We start from the raw sequence: 23,468 nt of genomic DNA, 5'->3' as shown, positions 1-23,468 counted from the left end.
TGGACCAAAGTTTAGAAAGGGTCAGGTGAGTATCAAAACTGCCGAACAAGCGGCACAGGGGCGGTCTGGTGCAGAGTTTGCCCCAATGCGTTTCAATGTAGACTGGGGTGCTCAAAGCCACAGGTAGGTAAATCAGTTGCCGGGCCAAGCTTTGGGGATTAGAGCAAGCACGGGGGGCACAAAGCAGGATCAAATAATAACCAGCAGCAGCACTGGGGCGGCAGAGTGTTAATTCACAGTTGGGTGCCCAATGGTTTTCAATGGAGAACTTTCTTTATGCAAACAGGCTGCAGGCGTCTCACCGGAGGTTGAAGGAAGTAGACCAGTGATAGCAGAGTTAAGTAGAGATGTAGGGGGTCGTAGGGGCACTGTCTGTTCAGCTCACCAAGGCCAAGGGGCTTTGGGTGCAGGGGTGCCTTTAGACATCCAAGTCTTCTTCCCGAAGCCAGTCGCAATCAGGGAGAGACACTGGATTCAGGCAGCAGGAGGCGTTGTGGAGTCTAGGAGAAGTGAGCCAACGCTGGATTTGAGGTCAGGATCGCTGGGGAACCTGGTCTCGGTTAGTGGGCCACCTCGACACGGGCCGTAGGCATCGGGTGCAGAGTGGGCCGGACTCGCGATTCCTGCTGTCACCTGGGTTATTGTTGTAGTCCTGTGGACCAAACCACTGTCCTTGGGAGTTCTGTTCTTTGTCAAAGTTCAGGAAGTTTTCCTCCTGTCTCTGGAAGTGGCTGGCTGCAGGACAGGCGTGGTCTTCTTGCAGGGTCTTTGAAGCTGGAGACAGGCCAGTAGGGCTGTCAGGCTTCGCTGCACAGCGTCTTCTTCGTTCTTCTTCTTTAGTTGGTAGGAACTCGCTTCAGGGTCTGGGGGAGGCACCTAAATACTAGATTTAGGTTTTGTTTGAGGGGAGTGGCAGGTAGTGGCAATGGGCACCTTACCTGGGGTGTCTACACCCTCAATTATGCCACCCTCCTGTGGGAGGGGCATAGTCCTAGCCCTGATTGGAGGAGTCCCACCATCTTCAAGATGGCAGGGACTGAAAGACGTGCTTCACCTCACTTCCTACACCTTAGGGTTGGAATTGGCAGAGACCTCCTATTCTTACTAGTTTTTCCTGCTGGTTTTCCTGGCCAAAGTGGGGGCTGCCATCTGCTGCTAGCAGGGGAGGCTGGGGGTGCATTGCAGACGAAGCAGGCCTTTGAAGCTTCCCTCTAGAGCACTGTGCCCATCCTGGGGAGGCGTGACACCTCCACCCAGGATGTGCTTTGTCTGGTCCCAGACAGTGGGGGTTCTCAACCCAGGGGCCCAGAAACATGTCTGGTGGTGGCAGGCTGTCTAAAGCCATACCAGGGGAGGTGCCCTCTGAGTACATGTTGGAATAAATCCCACACTGGCATCAGTGTGAGTTTGAGAGTGGTGTGCTCTCTATGGTTTCCCTGGAACTTACAATATTAGGAAATAGACCAGAATATTTTGGGGGCATATCTGCTCATGTAGATATGCCCACACCTGAGATATAGGGCAGGTGCTTAGATATTGTACGGTCGGCTAGATGGATGATGTACTTAAACTATAGGCAGTGCTGGTTGGCATGGCACACAGGGAGTGTGCCATGTCGACTTTGTCATTTTTGTCTGTACCAGGGCATGCCTGCTGCAGTGACAGTCTGCTTGGCCTAGGTGAGAGGTCCCAATGACCTAGGTACCCAGGCACCATTTACTGGCGACTTGCAGGGGGCATGAAGGGCCATTTGTGGAACAGTTTTAGGAAAGAAGCACTGGCACAGGGGACCTCGTTGGCAGGGACCCTATGCACTACAATCAAAACCACATCATTTCCCAGGCAAAAAGTGGAGGGATAACCCTGTCAAAAGAGGCACTTTCTTACACCGTGGCTGGTTTGCCCCTTACTGGTTGATAATAAAAAACAAAGACCTATGTAATGTAAATTACAGTCATTGGCGCGTACTGACCCAAGATGCTGTTGCACTGACTCGTTGAGTACATGACATACTGTAATTACATGTTTCAGCAAAGACAAAGAGTTGTAAATGCCTCCCAGGTCAAACAATATAACAATGCACCAGTATATCAATGATGTAGACTTGTAGAAATCCATACGCAGATAACAGTCGAATACAAACAGATCAGCATGGCAGAATAAAATCGCCTCCGCTACGCATGCAGATCATGATAGAATGGCTTTAGTGTTCCACACAAAATACTTGCTAGATCTGTAAATGTTCTTGGTGGTTGACAGCACTGATATGGTGTTGCAAAACAGGAAAGTGCCGCTCCACTGAAAACCCAAACTTGTGGAGTAGCAGGAAAACAATGTGCTTGGTGGATGTCACAGCACTGATATGGTGCAGCTAAGCAGGAAAACACTTGCTGGGAAACACAGTAGTGTATCCCGTTATGCCAAATTAAAATGGTGTTGCACCATAAGCACTGTAATCACAAGAAGGCGTACTTGAAATATTACACAGAGCGCTCTAGATGTTAATTTCTGCTCAAGTACCGCGGAGTAATGAAGGCCTGCAACCATTGAGCTGACCGCTCTGCCAGCCGCAGTACTCAGACTTTAGCAGTCATGAGGGCCCGCTCTTTGCACATGTTGAGCCGACCGCTCCGCCAGCCGCAGTACTAGCGGACAGGGGCGGTGGGTGACAATTGAAAGTGGTGGGGCGTAAAGTGATTTCCATCTAGCACCGTAGCGAGCGAGCGCAGCGAGCGAGCCCGAACCCCAATAGGGGTGTTTGGGGGGATAACCCCCCCCAAGAAAATTTTGAAAAAAAACAAGAAAAATCGTGCCTGTTCAAGCAAATTTGACAAAGCAGGGAGGTTAATAAAGCAATTGTGAAAGTGCAGTTATTACATTAATAGATGGCATAACATAGGTAGCTGCTTATTCAGTATAACCACAGAGCTTCATACACTCACACTTGTAAAAGCCTCTAATGTGAGCCATGATGTCTTGCCTAAGGCACAAACTGGACTGATTAAGGTAATGCATTTTAAATATAAATTGGAAATGTGAAAGGAGTGTGTAGGAAGACTTCATGGACATTGTTGGTAATTTAAACACCATTATTCAGCTCATGGATATCTTCTAATAGTTATGCGCGGCAGCTTGCCTCTCTAAAGGCATAGAAAATCCTCTGAAACATCACACATGATGAATTCTAAAATGTTACAAGTCATGCACTCAATGCCTCTGTATTTCTGATGCAGGTCATAATATTGCTGTCATGCTCTTTCTGCACACTTGATACGGGTGGAATTTTTATTGCCATATTGTTGCAGTGCCCTTAACATGCTGATGGAACGACATTCAGCATGTACTTATATTCAACTTTTCTCTATTTGAACTATACTGTTACGCCAGCTTTAAACATTAGAAATTTAAGGCTTTCATCAGCTAGACCAACAAAGATGTACCAGGATTTTCAGAAAAGTATGGACATAAGCCTTTGAATTTATTTATAGGCGCCACCACCCACAGGCCAACCTTCCTAGCATGCATAAAGGTGCACATCAGATCTGCTCAGCCTACTAACACCGTTCATTCTCTAAATTCTATCAATTCTAGGACCAGCGCTTAATTGTAAAATAGTTAGTGCAGGGGGGCAATGGATTACTTGGGAGCCCACTGCTTTACTGTCAAACACCAGGGTTGCCAAATGAAAAGGCTGCTAGTCTTGATTCTTTCTACCTTGTTCCTCTTTCTTCCACATTCATTACTTTCTTTTAATCCCATGCTTGCAGGTTCTTTCTCATCTCTGCTTTCTACCTATGTCACTGAATTCTGTCTTTCTCTTATTCGTGCTTTCTCCATTCTTTGCTTTTCCCTCTCTTGCTCTGGGTCAACGTCTGATAATGAAAAATAAGTCCCAGTCGCCCAAAATTTGCACCGGTGCCCACCACCTGGAACCTAAGCTATTACTAGGATCATCTTCAGAGAAAACAAGCATAGTATTCAACAACCAAATTCACCCATGCGCCAACAGGAAACCCAAGAGCGACAGTCAACATCACGCTGTAAAAGGGCCCTGAAGAAACAGAAACTGCAAGTTGACATGGTAGTACCCCTACACAGTGAGGGTACCCAAACCACCAGTCACTGTGGGCCACACTAAAAGCCATGCCCCGCTAAACAAATCTCTGTTATAATAGCAAAGCATAAAATAACATAACATGACCTAACATAACAAAACAAATAAATTGATATATAAGCAATGGTACCAAGATGTCTCACTTAAAATTTTAAAGAGATATTAAAGGAAAAGGAGACTGAGACTCTAAACAAGCGAGTATGCCGTGCATGCATCTTTTAACATTATGAAAAATGCATGGATCATTTGACAAATTTGTATTGAACAACAATGTTTACACAACAGCAGAATGACAGGACAGTGCAGAACATAAGCGACATATGTTGTAGAACTGCACAATTGCCCTAGTTCTCGGCTAAAATAACAAACTCATTACATTCTCTGCAGAGATAGATAGAAGGCTTCTACAGTGATTGGTATCTTATTCTGAATTGGAAGTATCAATGAAGAAAAACATGTTCTACATTTCTGCCCTGCTAAGGAAATGCTCTGCCCTCCACTTGTGCGTGCCAGGCAATTCTTGGAAAGCAGCTTCCCGTGTGTAGCTGTAGATAACAAAGGAGGCCTGTGCATGGAGCAAAAACGCGCATGGGGCATACTTCAAGGGAGCTGGCTAACCTCTTCTGCCTGGGGAAGTTCAGACCGCTCTGACGCCGAACAAGCAGGATTTTCTAGGCAGTAGAGTGATGATGCAGATAAGAGTGAACTGAAGTAACACTAAATATCTTTACTCCCAACAGAGTGCATAACTTCAACACTCTGAAACACGTCGCTTCATAAACATGGGCAAGAAACTTGATGGAGCTGTGAGGTCCTGCAACAAAGGCAGCGTTACTCTTCCTATAAGCCAGGAAGCTTAGTGTTCCTGAATGACATGCATACATGTGTACCTAAAGTTGTGATGTACCCATCAATAAAACAAGGTGTATAGCGCATGCTTAGGTAAAACATACTTTCACCGATGGCTATCTTAACGCAGAAAAGCGGATGCTATTGTTATCCAACTCAACTGTATTTATTTTATCGACCTTAGAAAAATGAAAGGCTAAGTGGGCAAGCTAGGATTGGAACATGTGATCATGGAGTCCAACAGAGAGCTATGACATAAATGCTTTAGACCACAGACCATCGCTGTTTTGGAGATGTGTTGGTTGGAGGGGCAGAGAGGGCATGGCCACAGACTACTACTGGATAGTTTTGCATGTCTTAAATCTAAGTAATACTGCAACACCTAGAGACAAGGCCACTGGAATTATGCGGCAGGGAAGGACCAAAGTATGTGGCAGGGTTGGCTGGATTATGCATCAAGAAAAGTCAAATTGTGCAGTGTAATGTGCCACACTCTGTGATAGTATTACTTCATAACTTTAACAGTTTTACACATGGTAACGGTGTTAAGGCAAATATTTAACCTTACTAATCCCCAATTATGCGGAAAACGCTGCGGCAACAGAATCGCATAATTCTGGTGGTCTTGCCTATAGGTGTGAAGCAAACTAGTGATGCAGAGACCTTGTCTGAAAGTTGCAAGTGACCTCTAACCTTCAGAGCTCGCAGTGTCACTTGAACTTTGCCAGAGACGTCCAGCGCATTAAGCCTCTGCCCAAATGCAGCCAGAAATGGACCATCAGACTCCCAGTAGGCCCCGCTCAATGCCATTTGAGCTGTACTGACTCCGAGCAAGACCAGTGCAAATGAGCATTGACTTACGGAAACCTATATTAAAACTATTGGCTACAGAAGAGAACATTAAAACACCATAAGATTAAACAGACCCTCAAGCAGGGAAGGAGCTGTGGTGAGCCTAAACCATCACCAAATGCACCGAAAGCTGCCTTACATGAAAAATAACCATAAGGGCCCCGAACCAGTCAAAGCCCAGGGTTCCATGGACAGATGTACACAAACAAAACAGGATGTGGATTGGAGGAGTCCGTCCTTTATGAGGTCTGGGAGGGGTGTGGTGTATTCCGGAACTGTGGCAAAACTTTGTTATCAATATCAAGACTTAGGGAGCTTGGAAAATAGTGCCTGGCCTGAGGGGATGGACTGTACTCATAGAGTAAGGAATGGAACGAGGAACGGGATGGAGAAGTAAGCAATTGTGAGTACATCTCATGCAGTGCGTCCTCTGCAAGAATTAAATGGAAGTGTTTGTCATTTGTCAAAAGTGTAATTTATGAGCACGCTTAAACTTAATTTAAAATGTATATAAATGACCCATGTTACCCCTTCATGTTTTTAATCTACCCCAGTGTCTTTGCCATCATGGTATAGTTATGTTCCTACAACATTCCATTTCTCTCTACAAGATTCCTTTTGTAGGACCCCACTTTCCATCGCTCAGCCTCAGTCGCCAGGCCTTCTCTTCCCTTTCTTCGCTCCCTCTCATTCTTTCTTCCATAAGGCCTCGCCTTTGCTCATCTATTGCCCTACTCACCGCATGCCCATTTCTTCTTTGCTTTCTCTACACAGCTTTCCACTACTGAACCTATTTTTTCTCTCCACGTCTACTTCTAGGGTGGACCTTTCTGCTCAGGATGTACTATTAAAGAGCACGGTTTGTGGCATCAACCTGCGGTGATTTGTTGCTGAAATCAGGCCCTGCTTGAACAGTTTCCCAAATCAAAGTCTTGATGCGAGGCCGAATACAGTCTTCTCACCACCGACACCCTAGGGAACAAAGCCCAATTTTTGCGACTCACTTCCTCATAAAATGTCGAAAGTAGCTGCACTGTAAACCACCATAGACCTACCACCTGCCCTGTGCATCTCATGTTCTCTCTCAATACTGCTTTACAGAGAAATGAAACTCAGACCTGAATGTTGCTCTCAGAACCATACAGATTCAGAGATTGGTTTAGAAGCAGCCGCTTAGTGGGCAGGCAGCCTAAGATTAGTAACTCATGTCGCTAGCCATGGCCCAAATCCAAACCCAGTTCGAAGTCATCCTGAATTTCATGATCCTGGACATTCATTTAACAATACAATCCATCCACGGAGTTGTGGTCCTGGTTCACTCTACTCAACCTGCTGGACAACAGTTCTAGATTGCAAAAGGAAACAGTGATCTGTAATATAATGCCTTTTTTTTTTAAAATCAAACAATTTATTAAATTGCAGAAAAACCCTAGCGGACACGGCCAGGCACACTCGAGGCATTTGCTCTGTCTGTCATTGGGTCAGCCTTAAACCAGCACGGGCTTGGTTTATTTTCTAGGTCACCCCAGGACACTGTCACTGGGTGTTTACGCCTTTTTTGCGCACGTTTATATTTTCCACTCGGTGGTACCTCTGCTGCGGCCGGGGCAATAGCGCCTGAAAACACCCAGCTGAGCACTAAATAGCCGCAAATATATTTCCCTCCTCTTTCTGCACTAGCGCTTATATACATGAGACCCACACAAATGCTGTTCACCTTATGCAGCCTGGAAAGGAACGTAAAAATGGAAAAAGCTTTGTTAGAGTAGAACAATCACTGAGAGAATACTTTAAAATGGTCACAAACTAAAGTAGTGAAAATAATTGTTTTCAAAATAAATATTGATGCGAGAGGAGCTACGTAAGTGCACGCTACAAGGAATGCATTCTTGCACCCGCAGAGTGTTGTTTTTGAAGTGGCTCAGGGCATCAGATGTTCAGAGCTGTTACGTACGTTTAACCACCACAACCTGTGCATTAATGTTTTCAAAAGTTGTGTTCCCTTTAAGAACCGAACAGTTAAAAAAATAGCGAGCTATTTCAGTGACCTCCCAGAGATTTTGCAGTTAATCTCCCCTGATTTGGGTTTGTTTGCCTTCAGGGCATCCTCTGTACTGCTTCAAGGGCCTCGTAGTCTGTTTTTGCTGTAAGTTGGAGGCCTTTTCAGTTCAGGCTAGACCAACAACTACTTAATCATCTGTATTGTACTCAAGCTAAATTCTGTGCTCACCCTACTTACAAGAGAAGCAGGGACTGGACCTTCTAGGATCAGATTAGTTCAGTATGGTAAACAGGGGACAATAGCCATTTTCCATCACAACTCGAGGACAACCGCCACTGCTATTCCGTTCTGTGGGCAGCAGTCTGGCTGTGATTGAGAGGACAGGTCCGGAGGAGGGGGCAGCATGGCTGTGACTGACGAGTGCTCTGATTAAGCTTGACAAAGGCACTTACCTCCCTCTCCCATTCTCCCCCTAGTCCAGTGCTTAATTTGTAAAATATGAAGTGCAGGTGCTCAAATGTTTGTTGGAGGCCACACCTACTTTTCTTCAGCTCCACCCATTTCCTCCACTGGCACCAGTACTGTGTGTGTGTTGCATTATCATAGATATTCCATCCATGCTCAGTCGCATGCTTGCAAACCTTTTTTGCAATAAGTGCCTTTAGAACAAAGGTGCTGGACTGCCGGTGTGTGCATCATATGTGCAAAGGGTTTCAACTTTAAAGCCTGCCCAGCCTGAGCCACTGCCAGTAAGCCTGATGGATCAATCTGGAATATGCAGTGCTGGGAATATGGCCAGTCAGGAGGGCTGGTATAGGATGGCATGCCGCCAAGCCAGCCCTGAGCCCACCAAGCATTTGGGCGAGTGACTAAGTGAGGACATATTTTTAAACGTCCGAACAGGCGGCTTAGTGGTTTTACCGGCTTTGGCCTGTTTGAACTAGAAGCGTTTTTTATTTAAACCTGCAGTTTATGCAGTAAATTGTGAAATATGCAGCAACAATTGGCAATTCAAACGTGGAAAAAGCAGTGGAATCACGATTCCTGAAGAGTGTAGCAATTTTGCTTGACTGTGTATCTTGGACACAGGACACAAAGCGAAAGCAGAAGTTAAAACCACAAAACAAGGCGCTTTACCAAAATGGGGGGCTGTCATCACTAAGGTGCCTATATAATAAATGTATTTCTGCTTAACCAAGCGCTGGTTTGGCCGGTTTTACCGACCATATCTGTGTGCTGTGTAATCTCCACTCCAGTTGTGCAAATGTGGCCTTGTGCGTAGCTTTGTGGTAGAACTGAGCATGTTCAACAGTTGCCTGGTTTTTCTACGAATCTATAGGCACAGCCTGTGTACTGTCATCACGCAGACGCGGTGTCGATGTTACTCACTGAATACCTCGTCCAGTACTACTGATCTTGTCACGCCTGGCGCATCTTGAAACAGTGTCACCCTCGGCGAAAAGTAAGCCCCCCACCCTGGAGTACTCTCACCCCCTTGGAGTGCCGCCCCACACTCGAGAGCAGAGCTCCCTCTCTGGAGCACAGCATAGTCTGTCACACCCTATGGAATGCCTCGCAGCGCCCCTCTCTGGAGCAGCACATTATCAGTCCTTGGAGGGCAGAGAGCTGCCCCACAAACAAACTCCTCTTTAATAAAAAACACTGACTGAAAGTGAAAGGGCCAGCCGCTGTCATCATGATCAACAACATAATTATTAATTTGAATCTCCCCTGACTTGGGCTCGCAGCTCAGCCTGGGCAGGCTAAGTCACAGTGACTAAGAAGAGTCACAGCCGCAACAGTAACTCACTCGGTCGGGAGGGAGTACAGGGGAAATGATAAAATATACATCTATCATCATGCAATATGTGACCTGTGCAGCAGATGCATGTAGACCCGGCCCTAATAATTAAGTGCCGGTGCTAAGCACCGGCACAAATTAAGCACTGCCCTAGTCTCTCAATCTCAGGGGCTCCGAGTCACTGCGACACCTGGGAACGGGGGGAGGAAGGGAACAAGTGATTGTATCCACCAAAAACACCAAAAACATTCCAAATCCCAAGACTCACTCATTTTCACAGCTCGGGATTTCAGTGGCTCCGGTTTGCGCTGGCCTTCATGCTCTATGATGACCGATGGGACCTGGGCAGATCAGCCTGTTCAGGCTGCCAGTCCGAGGCGACCTCAGTCTTCCTTCGCACAGCAGCCTTGGTGTGTAGGGAGACTAGCACGTGATCTAATGTGCCTGGTTAATCACTGTGAAGGCAATATTCGCAAAAAGCCACTCACCTGCTGACTCGCTACTGAGAGACTCGGATATTCTCGGAGTCTCCTTGGCAGTTACAACGTGCGCTCTCCGGATCGCCTCGCCTGTCGCCTGTCTGGTGATGATGACACGCATACAGACTGTGCCCCCTAGCCAATCCTGGCGTTGCATGCAGCCCCAGGATTGGCTAGGGGGGCACAGTCTGTATTCGCCCTGAATCGCCCTGAATCCTCCCGGCCCTGGCGGCCTGAGCAGCACCCCTGGGACCCGCTGGTACAGTGCGCTGCGCATGCTCGAGCTGGTTACAGCCCTGTGTCACTCAATGGCTACACCAGCTCGAGACTTAGGATACCGGCCCGCCCCCGCCCCACCCCCGCCCCACCCCCTGGCTTCAGCGGCATGATGCAATTGTATTTTGCTTGCTTAGCGGACGGCTAAGCAGGCAAATTGCTTTTATTTTGCCAATAGCGTGCGTGCGTCCATGTGGCTTGGTGGGGCTACGCCCCCACGCCCCAATGGACGCACCGCTGCTGCTAGCGGAGTCCTCTTATGAAGATTTACAGAAAGAGCATCAACAAAAACGGCCTCAGCAATAAGATGCAGCGATGCCAGGCTACGCAGACGGGGTAAGCGGCAGGGTACCCTGGGCAGCTTCAGTCGTCACCAACAATACAGTAGCAAGAACTACAGTAAATAGTAGGTATTTTGCAAAATACATTTATACGTAAGAAAGGAGCTCCACAGGAGGGGCACACAGGAACTCCTCCGCTCCACGGTTTCCCCCAACTTACAAAGCCCCAACAACATTCTACCCCAGAACCTAGCAACCTTTGTTGGACCAACACGACATGTGCAGCCAGTCTGACGCTGAAACACAAGGCTTCCTGTGATGCCTGCCCCGGTATTATGCTGCGAGAAGAGAGTGGTGTTGGGTATGCCAAGCCTCCCATGAGACCCCTAACTTCTTCAGGCCAGAAGGCCTGTTTGGCACTAAGGAGGAAGAATCAGGCTCAGGATGAAAGCATTGAGGAGGTGGTGTTCTGTAAGGTCTCTGACTTAGAGTAGGAAGAGAATGCCTGGGAGTGAAAATGGACGACGCCCCATCTATGTCACCTGAAGTACCCACCTTTTCACATTTGCCTACTAAACCGTTGTCTTCTCCCCTCCCCCCTGTTCTCTGTAGGTCACGATTATCCTAGCGCTTGGACGCCTTCGGGCAACAACTGCGCTCTATAAATCTCCAAGTTTACAAGTACAGTCGGTAGCAGGCACTTGCTTCGGTCTCTTGAAAATGCTCCGTAGGTTTCTATTCCTATTACCGACCTCACACAGAAAGCCGGTCGTTCAGGCCCTTATCACCTCCAGATTGGACTATGCCAACGTCCTCTACCTGGGCCTTCCGGAGTTTTTACTGAATAGACTACAAGTCGTGCAGAATGCGGCAGCCAGGGCAGTTCTGAGTCTCGGTCCTAGAGAGCGGATCTCCCACCACCTGAAGAATCTGCATTGGATGCCTGTCCGATGCAGAATACTCTTCAAAGCTCTGGTCCTGGCTTTCAAGCTCTGCATGGCATGGGGGCGCATTACATCCACAGAAGAGTCTCATACTACGTACCTGATAGATCCCTTAGGTCAGCACACCAACGCCTTACGGTCACTCCAAAGTGTCTCAGAGCCCGTCGTGGCGGTCGCTTGTTCCAAGTGCAAGTGGCTAGATTCTGCAACAAGATGCCTCTCCCGCCTAGGCAGTCCACAAACATACTGGCTTTTAGAAAACAATTGAAAACCTGGTTGTTCCAACAAGTAGTATAATGGCCACCCACCCCGGGATCGCGTTTCCCCCTCTGGCCTCTGTATCTTTTTGTCTCAGCACCGGGATACTCTGCAGAGTAGCTGTGCGCTCTACAGGTCCAGTTTTTAACATAATATAACAGAACACCAGGTCCAGTCCTACTTCAGGAGCAACAAGGGCTTGAGCATCCTTTCTCCGATCAGGCTGCCTGTTATCACAGCAGGATTCTGCACTTGGATCTATGCAATCTCCTCCTTCATGCTTGGAGATTGAGCTGACCACCTTTACCCTTTCTCTGTAGGTAATAGATGTCATCTGGGTAACCAGGCATTCCTTGACAATTTTTTTTCTTCTTTTTACACCTGTTGAGACATGTGTTTTGAGGTAGCACCCGCAAGCTTGACCCCCTCCAGGCCAAGTTATCTGCTGTTCCGTTTGTATTGTCTAACGCCAGGCAAGGCTTTAAGCACAGTTTAAGAATCCCTTCCAGCTTTTTTACAGTTGCCAGACCAGCTCTCATTATTTATATCACTGATTGTAATGCGTTTTTTCAAAGGTCCAAAACACTTGTTTCTACCATCTTTTTTTGCCATGCCACATTGGGACCTTAAATTTGACCATCACAAATGTAATGCTCTCCCTCTCCCTACCCTGCTTCACCGTTGCCATTACATCAGCGCAGAGAGGGAGTGAACTGCAGGTGCTCCGCATCAATCCACCGTACACCACCACCACCACCTTTCCAGACAAACTGGTTCTCTGGACTTGACCATCCTTCTTGCAAAAAATTCTGACTCCGTTCCATGTTAGTCAAACCATCTACCTGCATGCATTTTATGCTGTGTCATACTCCTCGAAGGAGGTGGTGGAGAGACTCCTTCGCCTCCACCCCAAAAGGGCGCTAACCTTTACATCAGTCGTACCAGAGAACACCAGCTGGACGATCAGCTATTTTTGGGAATTGTTGGAGCGATAAAAGGCATGGGTAGAGGATGTGACCTTACGGCTAGAGCGGTCGACCTCGAAGCTGGGGACCTGGGTTTAAGTCTCTGCATAGGACACTCAACATCCTGTGATTCTGGGCAAATCACGTAATCTCCCCATGCCCAACAAAAGTGAATGTGTCCATCTGTCACGCATCTGGTGCTCATTTAAAGCGCTCTGATACCTTCGGGTAAAGTTTGTGCTGTATAAAACTCTGAAAGCTTTAAAAAAACTATGAGTGTCACTCAATACGTTTACAAAGCACTAATGTCTAGATACCCAGGCCCGCTGAGATGGACATTTTGCCTGCTCGGTCCTACAGGATTTTTTGTTTTGAGTCCATTCACAGATCCATCTCCAAATAGGTACTGCTTTACTATCTGTTCTAGAGGTGACGAATCTACATTTGTAAGTCTATCAGAAGAACAGTTTACTTGCCTAATGACCCTGCCGAAAGTCCCCAATCCAAGGAGTTTACCAGTCTTATGAATAGTTTAAATTTTCGGCCACTGATCTTTAGCCCCACCCATATTCATGGTCACACACTTGACCAAATTTGGTCATTGAACGTTCCGTCTACACCCCCCATTATATCCCCCTGTTCGTGGTCGGACCACTCTATCATCACATTTTCCCTTGCCCTGGCGCCCACGGTCAAACCTCCGCTCCCTAAAAACATCTGGGTCCGGAAATGGGGCAAAACAGACATGCCTTCTCTCTGCTCAGCCCTGGCCAAAACCTACCCTGACTTATCGGGCCTCCCAGCTACCTCTCAGTTGGCTGCTATTAATCACTGGCTCACCACGGCGGGCGACGAATTCGCCCCCTTAAGGCGTCTCACAGTTAAACGGGCCCACGCAGCAAACCGCTGGTTCACATCGGACCTTAAGGTAATGAAACTAGCCGCAAGAAGGGCCGAGCGGGCTTGGAGAAGCACCTACAATCCCGCACAAAAGGCAACCTATTTGTCTACTCTACAAATCTACAAAAAAGGCATTCTTGAAGCAAAAACGGAATATTACACCAACAGGATAATGACAGCAGAGTCTCAATCAAAGGAAATTTTTTCACCGTTCACGAACTTGCATCATCCAGCAAAGCCACGGCCACCATCCCCCCCTCTCAGCCCCTCTGTGACTCGCTCAATGAGTTCTTCATAGAAAAAGTGATCAAAATCAAACTCAATATCCCCCTGCCCCCCCCCCCCCCCACCTTTGTCATTCCGTCCCCACCCATCACTTCCGTCAAGCTAACTACTTTCCCACTGTTAACTAACGACACTCTCCTCCCTCTTCTTCACCGGGTCAAATCCGGTTCCCCCCTGGATTTTGCTCCTGCTCGTATCCTCAAAGAAATGTATTCAGCTTGCCCTTCACCTCCCCTCACCCTCCTTAATGACTCACTCACACACGGTTCTGTTTCCAGTTCACATAAATCGGCGATTGTCATACCAATCCTAAAAAAAACGGACGCCGATTCATCGGCCCCTGCCAGTTACCGTCCTATCTCACTCCTGCCCTACCTTGCAAAAGTCCTCGAAACCCATATCACCACTACCTTAACCACGCATATTGAGACAAATCATTGTCTCTCCCCCTGTCAAGCTGGCTTTCGCCCCATGCACTCTACAGAGAAAGTGGTCATTTCAGTAATGGACAAATTGCGTGAAGGCATTGACACCAACCTTCCGCAAGCCTTGATACTCCTAGACCTGTCTGCCGCTTTTGACACGGTGGACCATTCCATCCTCCTCCATCGTGTCAGGGCGGCAGGCATAGAAGGCCTGGTCTTTTCATGGCTTGAGTCTTTTCTTGCGGGGAGAAGTCAAGCGGTCCGTCTGGCTGGCTACACTGCGGCCTCCCGCAAGGTAGAGTGCGGGGTCCCCCAAGGCTCATCGCTTACCCCCCTTTTGTTTAACCTCTACATCTTCCCCCTCTTTTTTATGTTACAGCAGCTGGAGGTCACCGTGTTTAACTACGCGGATGACCTCCAGCTAATCTTCAATCTATCCCACTCATCTTCTTCTGCTTTGAACGTCCAGACAGTAATGACGTTCATCCATGACTGGATGAACTGCAACCACCTCAAGCTTAACCCGGACAAGACCGAGCTGGTTCTGACCGGAGGTGGTTGCAGTCCATGGTCCCCTTCCTTCTGGCCCCCTTCCCTTGGTGTCCCCCCCACTCCCGTGCCTAAAGTAAAAACCCTGGGGATTTACCTCAACTCTCAACTCACTGTCCATTCACAAGTTAGTTCCGTGGTTTCCTCTTGTTTCTTTTCCCTTAGAATAATTAGGAAAGTTTCCCGGTTTTTTTCCACCTCTGCTTTAAAAGTCATCGTGCTGGCCATGGTATTGTCCCGTATAGACTATGGCAACATAGTCTATAATGGGGCCCCTGCCTACGCGATCCACCGCCTGTAATTGGTGCAGAACCAGGCGGCTCGCCTGATCTACGGCCTGCCCAAATACCATCGGGCTACCCCACTGCTCAAAACACTGCACTGGCTCCCAATAAAAGAGCGCGCCCTCTTCAAGCTTGGCTGCCTCACTTATCAGGCCAGATCGGGCACCGCTCCCGAATTCATCTGTTCTGCCATTAAGCCTTATCATCCCGGCAGAGAACTCCTTTCCACCCATTCGGTCCTCCTTGCCATTCCTCGTTTTTAAAAACAGAAAGCGGGCGGATCAAGTTTTGCTGTCCTGGCCCCCACCTTTTGGAAATCCCTCCCTGCTGCTCTGCGCACTTCTCCTTCCTACCTCCAGTTTCGGAAGAACCTTAAAACCTTCCTCTTCACGCAAGCCTACCTGACCTAGATCTCTCCTGTTTCTGCCACCCACTGTCCGCCACTAGCGCCATGAAACCGCCTGGTAAACGAGCGCTGTACAAATGCTTTTAAATTCAAATTCAAATAAATACTTTCCTTCGGTAACGCTGTGTTCGAGGCATGTGGGCTGCTGAATTTATATCTATGCATAGATCGCCGCCTATCCCTCCCTGTTCTATGAATTGGACTTTAAACATTAATAAGATACAAAGTCTAGGAATTTGCACACTGGTCAAAGTCAATTTACTATTGGAGCTCTGTCTCTTTGGGTGAGTACAGCCTCAAAAGTAACTGACGTCTGTGCGGAGGAGTAGCACCTATATGGCCTCCACAATTAATTTCTGGAGCAGGACGGTATCAATGGGGTTGTGCTAAAAAAAAATCCCAACCCAGTTTGATTCCTGGGAAATATTCAGAAGGTGAAGATTCTTCGTTTAGATAAAGTATCTTCCAGAAAGAGTGTTACCTAAAGTAAGTAACTTCTTTTTTTATGTCAAGTGCTAGTCTGTTGGCCCTTGGCAGTAGTAGCTTGCAACCTTCAAAGAAAAAGAGACTTTGAAAATGTTTAGTCTGTCTGTTTTTAGCAAATGTTACCTTTAGTTGAATATATAATGATATAAACATTTTCATTGTGTGCTTATGTGAGGCTCAAACCAAATATAGAACAAATAGCATACAGTTCTTTGACAATTGTATCCTCTCTAAAACCTGTTTTTAAAAGATCACGTTTATTTTCTTCAGTTACTACGAAATTTTCTCCAGTGGTATGGAATTCTTTCAAGCAGAGCTTTGCAGGAGCTGGCAGTTGACGGTTTGTTGAATAGATACATCCTGTTGGCTTTTCAAAACTTGGAGAATGGAGAAGAAAGCATCAAAAAAGCCCAGAGTGTAAGTGAAACTCAATAGAATTGGAAAATCAGTTATTTTTGTAAAAATATTTAAGTACAGTAATAATAAAGTTCTGATCCAGTTCCCTCTTTAACTCGTCAAATCTTCAAATGAGTTAAACTACAGTATTAGAACTTAGGTTCATACGTCTTGTTATTCCCCATAATCCAGCTAGGAATCAATCTTAGGACCCAAGCCAGGATAACAGCAGCTCTCTGCTACGGCCTACTTAGAATGGCCCGAAAGGTCCTTCCCCTCCTGCCCTTTGCGGCTAAGAAAGTACTGGTCCAATCATTAATACTCTCCAGATTGGATTATGGGAACGCCATGTACCTGGGCGCTCCCATCTCCGCAGTCACACAACTTCAATCTGTACAAAACAGTGCAGCAAGACTGTTGACGGGAACCTCCAATAGGCTGTCAGCCAAACCGGCCCTCCGCTTCCTCCACTGGCTCCCGGTTCAGGAACAGATTAGGTTCAAGGCCTTGTGCCTTGTACATAAAGCAAGGCAGGCACTCGGCCCACCTATGATCTCCACCATGATTCGTCCATATAAAGCCAACCAGAATCTTCGATCAGATGATCTTCACTTGGCAAAGATCCCTAGGATCAAGAGGTCCAGGAGTGGTGGCAGGCTTTTTTCCTATAATGCCTCCAAACTCTGGAATTCCTTGCCTCTCCACCTACGCTCAATCCCGGACCACCTGGCTTTCTGGAAGCAATTAAAGACCATCCTCTTTCCTTGGCCCTTCTTGGTCCCCTGTGTCAGTTACTAGCGCTGGGATGCTCCGGGTAGCCATGCGCTCTATAAATGCTCTTCCATTCCATGTTTTATAGTCAAAAGTATTAAACATTCATTTAATTAAGTAATGTTTGTAGCCGATCCACCTCATTGTTTGATTCTTTACCGCAGTCAATAAAGTGAACATGCTTAGAACATCTGTCCATCGGAGGCTACAATACCTCAGATATTTATTTTCTTTATTTTATTTTCAAAGTTTTATATAGTGCGAACAAGATCTTTGCAGATATCAGAGCGCTTTACAGAAAACAAGGGCTAGGGGAAACAAGAGGGTGATTAAACAAACTATTGGGTACAATATAGTAGTCGGTAGTAAGTGAATAGCCAAATAGGATAGCAATCAGATAAAAACATAATACAAAAAGACAATCAGATAACCAATAATACAAAAACGGTGCAAAGTCTTCGATCCAGTAAATATAGAGTTCAGGTGAATTTAGCTATAAGGATGGCTTTTACCTCTTTCTTAAAAAATGCAGTGGAGGAGAGAAGTCTGGTTTCAGGAGGGAGTGCATTCCAGATCCTGGGTGCCATTCCCGAGAAGGAGCGTTTGTATGTTTTTTACTTCCGGAATCTTCGAGGTTTCAGGAGGAGATTTTTTGTGCTTCTATTGGATCTCAAGCCTCCTGATATAGTCAGCTTTTGAGTGAGGTAGTCGGGTGACTTGTGGTGTACGGCCAAGTGTGTCATACAGGCGATTTTCAGCTGTATTCTGGCTTCAAACAGCAGCCAGTTCAGGGATTTTAAGTCAGGGGATATATGCGAATGTTTCCTTGATCCAGTGATAAGTCTCGCTGCAGCGTTCAAGGAGGCTCATAGGGGTGCGGTTGTTGATAGGGGGAGTCCGCTGAGAGCCACAATTCCGTAGTCTATGCGTGGGATGACTACTGCTTGTACAGCAGTTTGGAACTCCTTAGCTGGGAAGAAGGGTTTAAGTTTCCTCAAAGTGTTGATTTGGAAATTAGCTCCTTTAGTTGCTTTGCTAATGTGCTGCTGCATGTTGAGATTGGCGTCAAGTGTGATGCCTAAGGATTTCGCGGAGTCCACGATGGTGGGTTGGACATTGAGTGCAGTTAGGTGCTTGAGCCAGGTTTGGGGGATGGCGATTTTCGCAGGAGGTGCGATCAGAAGGAACTCAGTTTTCAGAGCATTTAGTTTGAGGTGATTGTCGGCCAACCATGATTGGGTGTTTCTGAGCGTGGAGTTCAGAAGTTTGATGTCTTCCGGGGATTGTAGTTTGAGGTAGAGTTGAGTGTCATCGGCGCATTAGATGCTTGAAGCAAGGTGGTGAGTGGTTCCATGATTAGGTTGAACAATGTGGGGGATAGGGAAGATCCTTGTGGAACGCCTAATGTTACAGGCACAGTTGAGGACAACATGTTGTTGATCTTGAACTTCTGAGACCGGTTATGTAGGAAGGAAGTGAACCATTTGAGAACGGTTCCGGATAAACCCATTCTGGTGTTTAACAGCTCCAGTAGGTTCTCATGTTTGACAGTGTCAAATGCTGAGGAGAGATCAAGTAGGATGAGGAGGCAGGAATCTTTGTGATCAAGGATTTGGAGGGCGTCATCAATTATGTGCGTCCTAGCCGTTTCCGTACTATGTCTTGCTCGGAATCCTGATTGATGAGGGTTGAGGAGGTCAAACTGCTCAATGTGTTTTGTCAGTTGGAGTTGTATGCATTTTTCCAGCAGTTTGGCAAGGGTGGGGATATTGGTGATAGGGCGGTAATTGTTTAGGTCAGCAGGGTCAGCTGTAGGTTTCTTGAGTATAGGCGTGACTTGCCTCACCTTGAGGGAGTCCGGGATGAGCCCTTGTTGCAGGGAACTGTTAATGATTTTAGTCCAGAGTGGGAGGAGCAGGGGGGTGAAGTCTTTTACAGCATTAGCAGGTAAGGGGTCTGTGAGGTGATTAGAGGGTTTCAGGGTGCCGAGCAGTTTGTTAATTGCTTCTTCAGAGTAGGTGTCGAAGGACGACCATGTCGCGTTGTTTTTAGGTTGAGTGTTAGTTATGCTGATGGGGCTGGAGTATCGGCTTACATCATTGAGTCTTTAGCTTAAAGAAAGCAGGAAAGTCTTCACAGGATGGTATAACGCTTGTTGTGTTGTTTGATTGTAGAGGTTGTTCCTTGGTTTGAGTTTTGACTAGTTCGAACAGTTTTCTTGGTCGGTTTTTTGCTTGGTCAAGCTGGAGGCTGAAGAAGTCAGATTTTGAGCGCTTGATTTTCCTAAAGTAGACATTTCTCTTATTCTTAAGAGTTTTAAGGTGCAGTGCTGAGGGGTCTGACCTCCAGGTGCGTTCTGCCATTCGCATGGCACGCCTGTCTTCATTGAGTCTACCATCATACCATGGGTTCGAGTTCTTGATGGAGACTCTCTTCCGTTGCAGGGGGGCGGCTTCGTTGATTGAGGTCATAGAGTCGAGGTAGAGGTCGGTCAGAGATTGTACGTCAGGGGCGTCCGAAGGGGGAAGGAGGAGACTGCAGGTGTGGGAAGGCAAGGATTTGGGGTTAAGTTTCTTCAGGTCCCTTTTCCAGATCTTGGATTTGGTGGGTTGAGCCGGGTTAAGTTTAACTTTTTCGTTGATGAAGAATGTGATAATGTGGTGGTCTGACCAGTCACAGGGTTGGATTGCTCCCAGTTGGGTAGAGTCCTCTTTGGCAATGATAAGGTCGAGGATAGAGCCTTTGTCATGTGTCGGGCTGTTGCAGATTTCGGTGAGGTCAAGCACATTAAGGAAAGTTTTGAGACTATTCACCACTGCGTCATTATGATCGTTCCAGTGGAGATTGAAGTCACCCAGGTAGATTTGAGTGTTCTGCCGTCCGGCATTGGATGAAATTGTTTCCATGAGTTGTTGGGTGAAGGTGAGGTTGTCCCCGGGCGGGTGGTAGATGACATGTAAAGAGCATACAGGTTTGCCCTCGCTGGTGATATCGAGGCAGATGAGTTCACAGGAGGTGAGGGAGGGGGAGGTGACTTTAGTAACAGAGAGGTTGCTCTTAAAAATGCATGTGATTCCCCCGCCCGTCTTGCCGGTCCTGTCGAGTCTAATGATGTGGTAGTTGGGGGGGGACTAGAATGTCCATTATAGGTGTAGAGGATTCAGTTAGCCAGGTTTCAGTCAGAATGGCTAGGTCAAGGTGCATTGTTATGATGAGATCCGCGATGTCGGAGGAATGTCTAGGGGCCGATCTGCAGTTGAGTAGGATGCATTTGAGTCTGGGGGTGAGAAGGGTGGTCGAGTGTTCTAGAAAGAGGGGGACTTTTCTGAGGTTATTGGGGACGGAACTTCTGTTGCTTTGTGTGGGGGGCCTAAGGGGATTTGAGAGAATCGTGGGTATGGGGAGGTGTGTGGTGGTTGAGTGGTTTAAGGGACCTGGGACAAATGAGCGGAGGAGGGTGTGTATGTCGTGGTCTGAAAGGGGATTAAGGGCGCGTCGGGGGCGGTTGGTGTGATTGCGAGCGGGGATAGAGGGCCAATGAGGGGAGTATTGAGTGAAAGGGTCTGTGGGGAGGGTGGGGGACTTGTTGGGCGAGGAAGTGGTGGTGGGTAGGGGGTGTCTGGGGTGCATGAAGAGGAGTTCTTTGATGGTGTGCAGATCTTCTTTGACTTTGAGGAGGGTGGACATAATCATGTCCAGAGTTGGATTGGGGATGGTGTTGGGGATGAGAGCCATGGGCTGGATGAACAGGGAGCTGGAGTGTGGGGGGGGGGGCGCTAGCGTTAGTGCAGGGCTCTGCGGTAATAGTAAGTGGGATGGCATTCGGAAGGTGAGAGAGTTTAGGGGTGCAGGGTGTGGATGAGGTAGGGGGTAGGTTGGTAGCATAGGTGAGGGTGTTGGTGGGAGGCAGCGAAGGTGAGTTGGGGGATGAGTGTAGGCTGGAGATGGTGGGAGTGCAGGTAAGGTAGTGGGGAGCTGAGAATGGGGGGGGAGGAGGAGGGGATAAGGTAAGGGAGGTGGTGTGTTCTGAGAAACTAGTTGGGAGAGTGGGGTAATGGGGAGTGAGAGTGGGGGGGGAGATAGAGTGGGAGATGGTCCTGCCGCAGGGAGGGGGCGATAAGTTCAGGGAGGTGGTGGGTTCTGCGAGACTCGTGTGAGGTGGGCGGTAGGGGGGGTGAGGGTTTGGAGGATGTATGAAGGGGAGTGATCTATGCCTGTGATTGAGGGGTGTGACGAAGTTACCGCGGGTGGGTGACTGACTAGAGCGCTGAGGGGAGGGGAGGGGAGAGGTGCGTGTCGTTCAGATGCTGTGCTAGGTTAGGAGTGTTAGATAGACGGTAGGAGGTGGAGGGTGTTGTGTAGTCTTGGGTGTTAGGAGTGGAGGTACGACGGTTGGAGATATGTTCTATGAAGGTGGGGAACAGGTTGTCGAGTAGGTCAAGGTTCCTGTCTGTGGATTGAAATAGGATGATCCCGTTGTTGTAGATAGTGATGGTGGCTCTGCCTGGGAAGAGTTGGGATGGTGTGATAGTGTTAGGCTATGAGTGGATTTTCTGGTGGTGGAGATAGTGAGAAGGGAGAGGAGCGCTTTCCTCCATTGTGCTCTACGTATAGTGTAGAAGATGATATCAGTGCTCGTGGCTCCTTTGATCAGTGAGAAATAGGTGTCCACAAACGGGGTTTCAGGGTGGGCCTTCAGGAAGTTGTGTTTGAAGCGTTTGGCGTTTATTTTGGTGAGCTTTGGTGGGTAGTTAATTTTGTATGTGTGCTTGCCCATGCGTTCCATGTTGGGAGAGATGGTGTAGGTAGATGAGGGGGTAGATGAGGGTGGGGGGTGGGGGTGGGTGAAGTTACAGGGCTATAAGAATGAAAATAATTAAAAAGAAAAATTGAGAATGAGATGGTGTAGGTAGATGAGGGAGTAGGGGAAGGGGGGTGTGTGTGAGTGGGTGAAGTTACAGGGCTATAAGAAAGAGAGAAAAAATATGGATCTGTATGTCATGTAAAGGGAGTCCTATTACTGACATACCTACATACTGCATCTGTTCCAGCCTGCCTGCCCCCCCTCCCCCCTCAGCAGATTTCCTTGGCCAAGGGAATGCTCATATTATCAATGTTTATTTTAACCACATTCTAATAAAGTCAAGGCTATTATGTCACTATTTATACCTTGCATATATGCAGTACTGTGTGTGATTGTGTGTGTGGCTAACAATAAAATATGTTTGTACCAGGTTTGGCTGCTGTCACGGCATACAGAAAAGGACCTGCACAATTACCTGTGCCAAGTCTTTTTTGGGGGGTCTAAAAAAGATTATCCGAGACAGCAGCCTTCTCCCCTGAGGGAGCTACATTTGGCCCTTTCTATATTGATGGCTTATCTGTAAAAGTCCATATATATTGGGCTCATTTGAACACCTTACTTGGGAAGTAACTTGGGGATAGTCTTTTGTGTTTCCTTTTGTTATCATTTAGCCAACAAACCCCTTCGTGTTAAAACAGTAGCTTATTCTACACAAAAAAGGAGGCTACAGTAGCTTGGTTAAGGAATGTCCCAGTTACAGATGTGCAAGACTGGTATGTGGAAGCCTACCCACACTTTCGCTAAACAGTACTGTTTAGATCAGGATTCAAGAGTTCACACTTTAGTTGGCCAAGCTGCTCTGTAAAATCTCTTCAGATGAAGTTCTGATTGCCATTCAGGCATACAAAATTCTCTATTTTGCCATGGATTGACAACTGCAGGTTTTGGGTAAAGCTTGCTATTCACATCAGTGTTTGATGGTCAGTGAATGTCCTAGAAAGCCGAAGTAAATGTTATTTATTTTAGCGGCAAATGATTATTCTGTTGTTTTGGATTTTTACATATGTCAGTCAAAAAGAAATGAAGCTAGGAGGCTGCCTGTACAGTGAATAGTGGGAGTTGGAACCAGCTGACCCCTTAAGGAGCAGCATGTTTTTCAACTTTGTGCACTTTTAACTTGACAGGCCCTTTTCCTTCATATTTATCTCTGTCATATAGGTTTTTTTTAATGTCAAATGATATATTTAAGACCACTTTTTCTAGATGGTACAAGGTTGCCTTGTAAATTGTCGGAATATTGTTATTTCCTGAGAACAACTCTAAAGAACTGGCCTTTTCAGT

The 23,468-nt window shown here is 47.2% G+C and overlaps 1 protein-coding gene across 2 annotated transcripts in view; it reads left to right on the top strand.

The window, feature by feature from the left end:
• PAXBP1 (PAX3 and PAX7 binding protein 1) overlaps positions 1–23,468 on the top strand; it is a 275,887-nt gene that overhangs the window by 231,702 nt on the left and 20,717 nt on the right. For both annotated transcript variants that reach the window (XM_078658411.1, XM_078658410.1), the window contains exon 16: positions 16,427–16,573. In XM_078658411.1, the coding sequence (XP_078514537.1) occupies positions 16,427–16,573 (147 nt within the window). The remainder of the gene's footprint in view (positions 1–16,426; positions 16,574–23,468) is intronic.

The sequence above is a fragment of the Lissotriton helveticus genome, chromosome 8, assembly GCF_964261635.1.
Source record: "Lissotriton helveticus chromosome 8, aLisHel1.1, whole genome shotgun sequence".
NCBI classification, from domain to species: domain Eukaryota; kingdom Metazoa; phylum Chordata; class Amphibia; order Caudata; family Salamandridae; genus Lissotriton; species Lissotriton helveticus.
The sequence above is the reverse complement of the archived record's forward strand: the minus strand, read 5'-3'. Positions and strand labels throughout refer to the sequence as shown.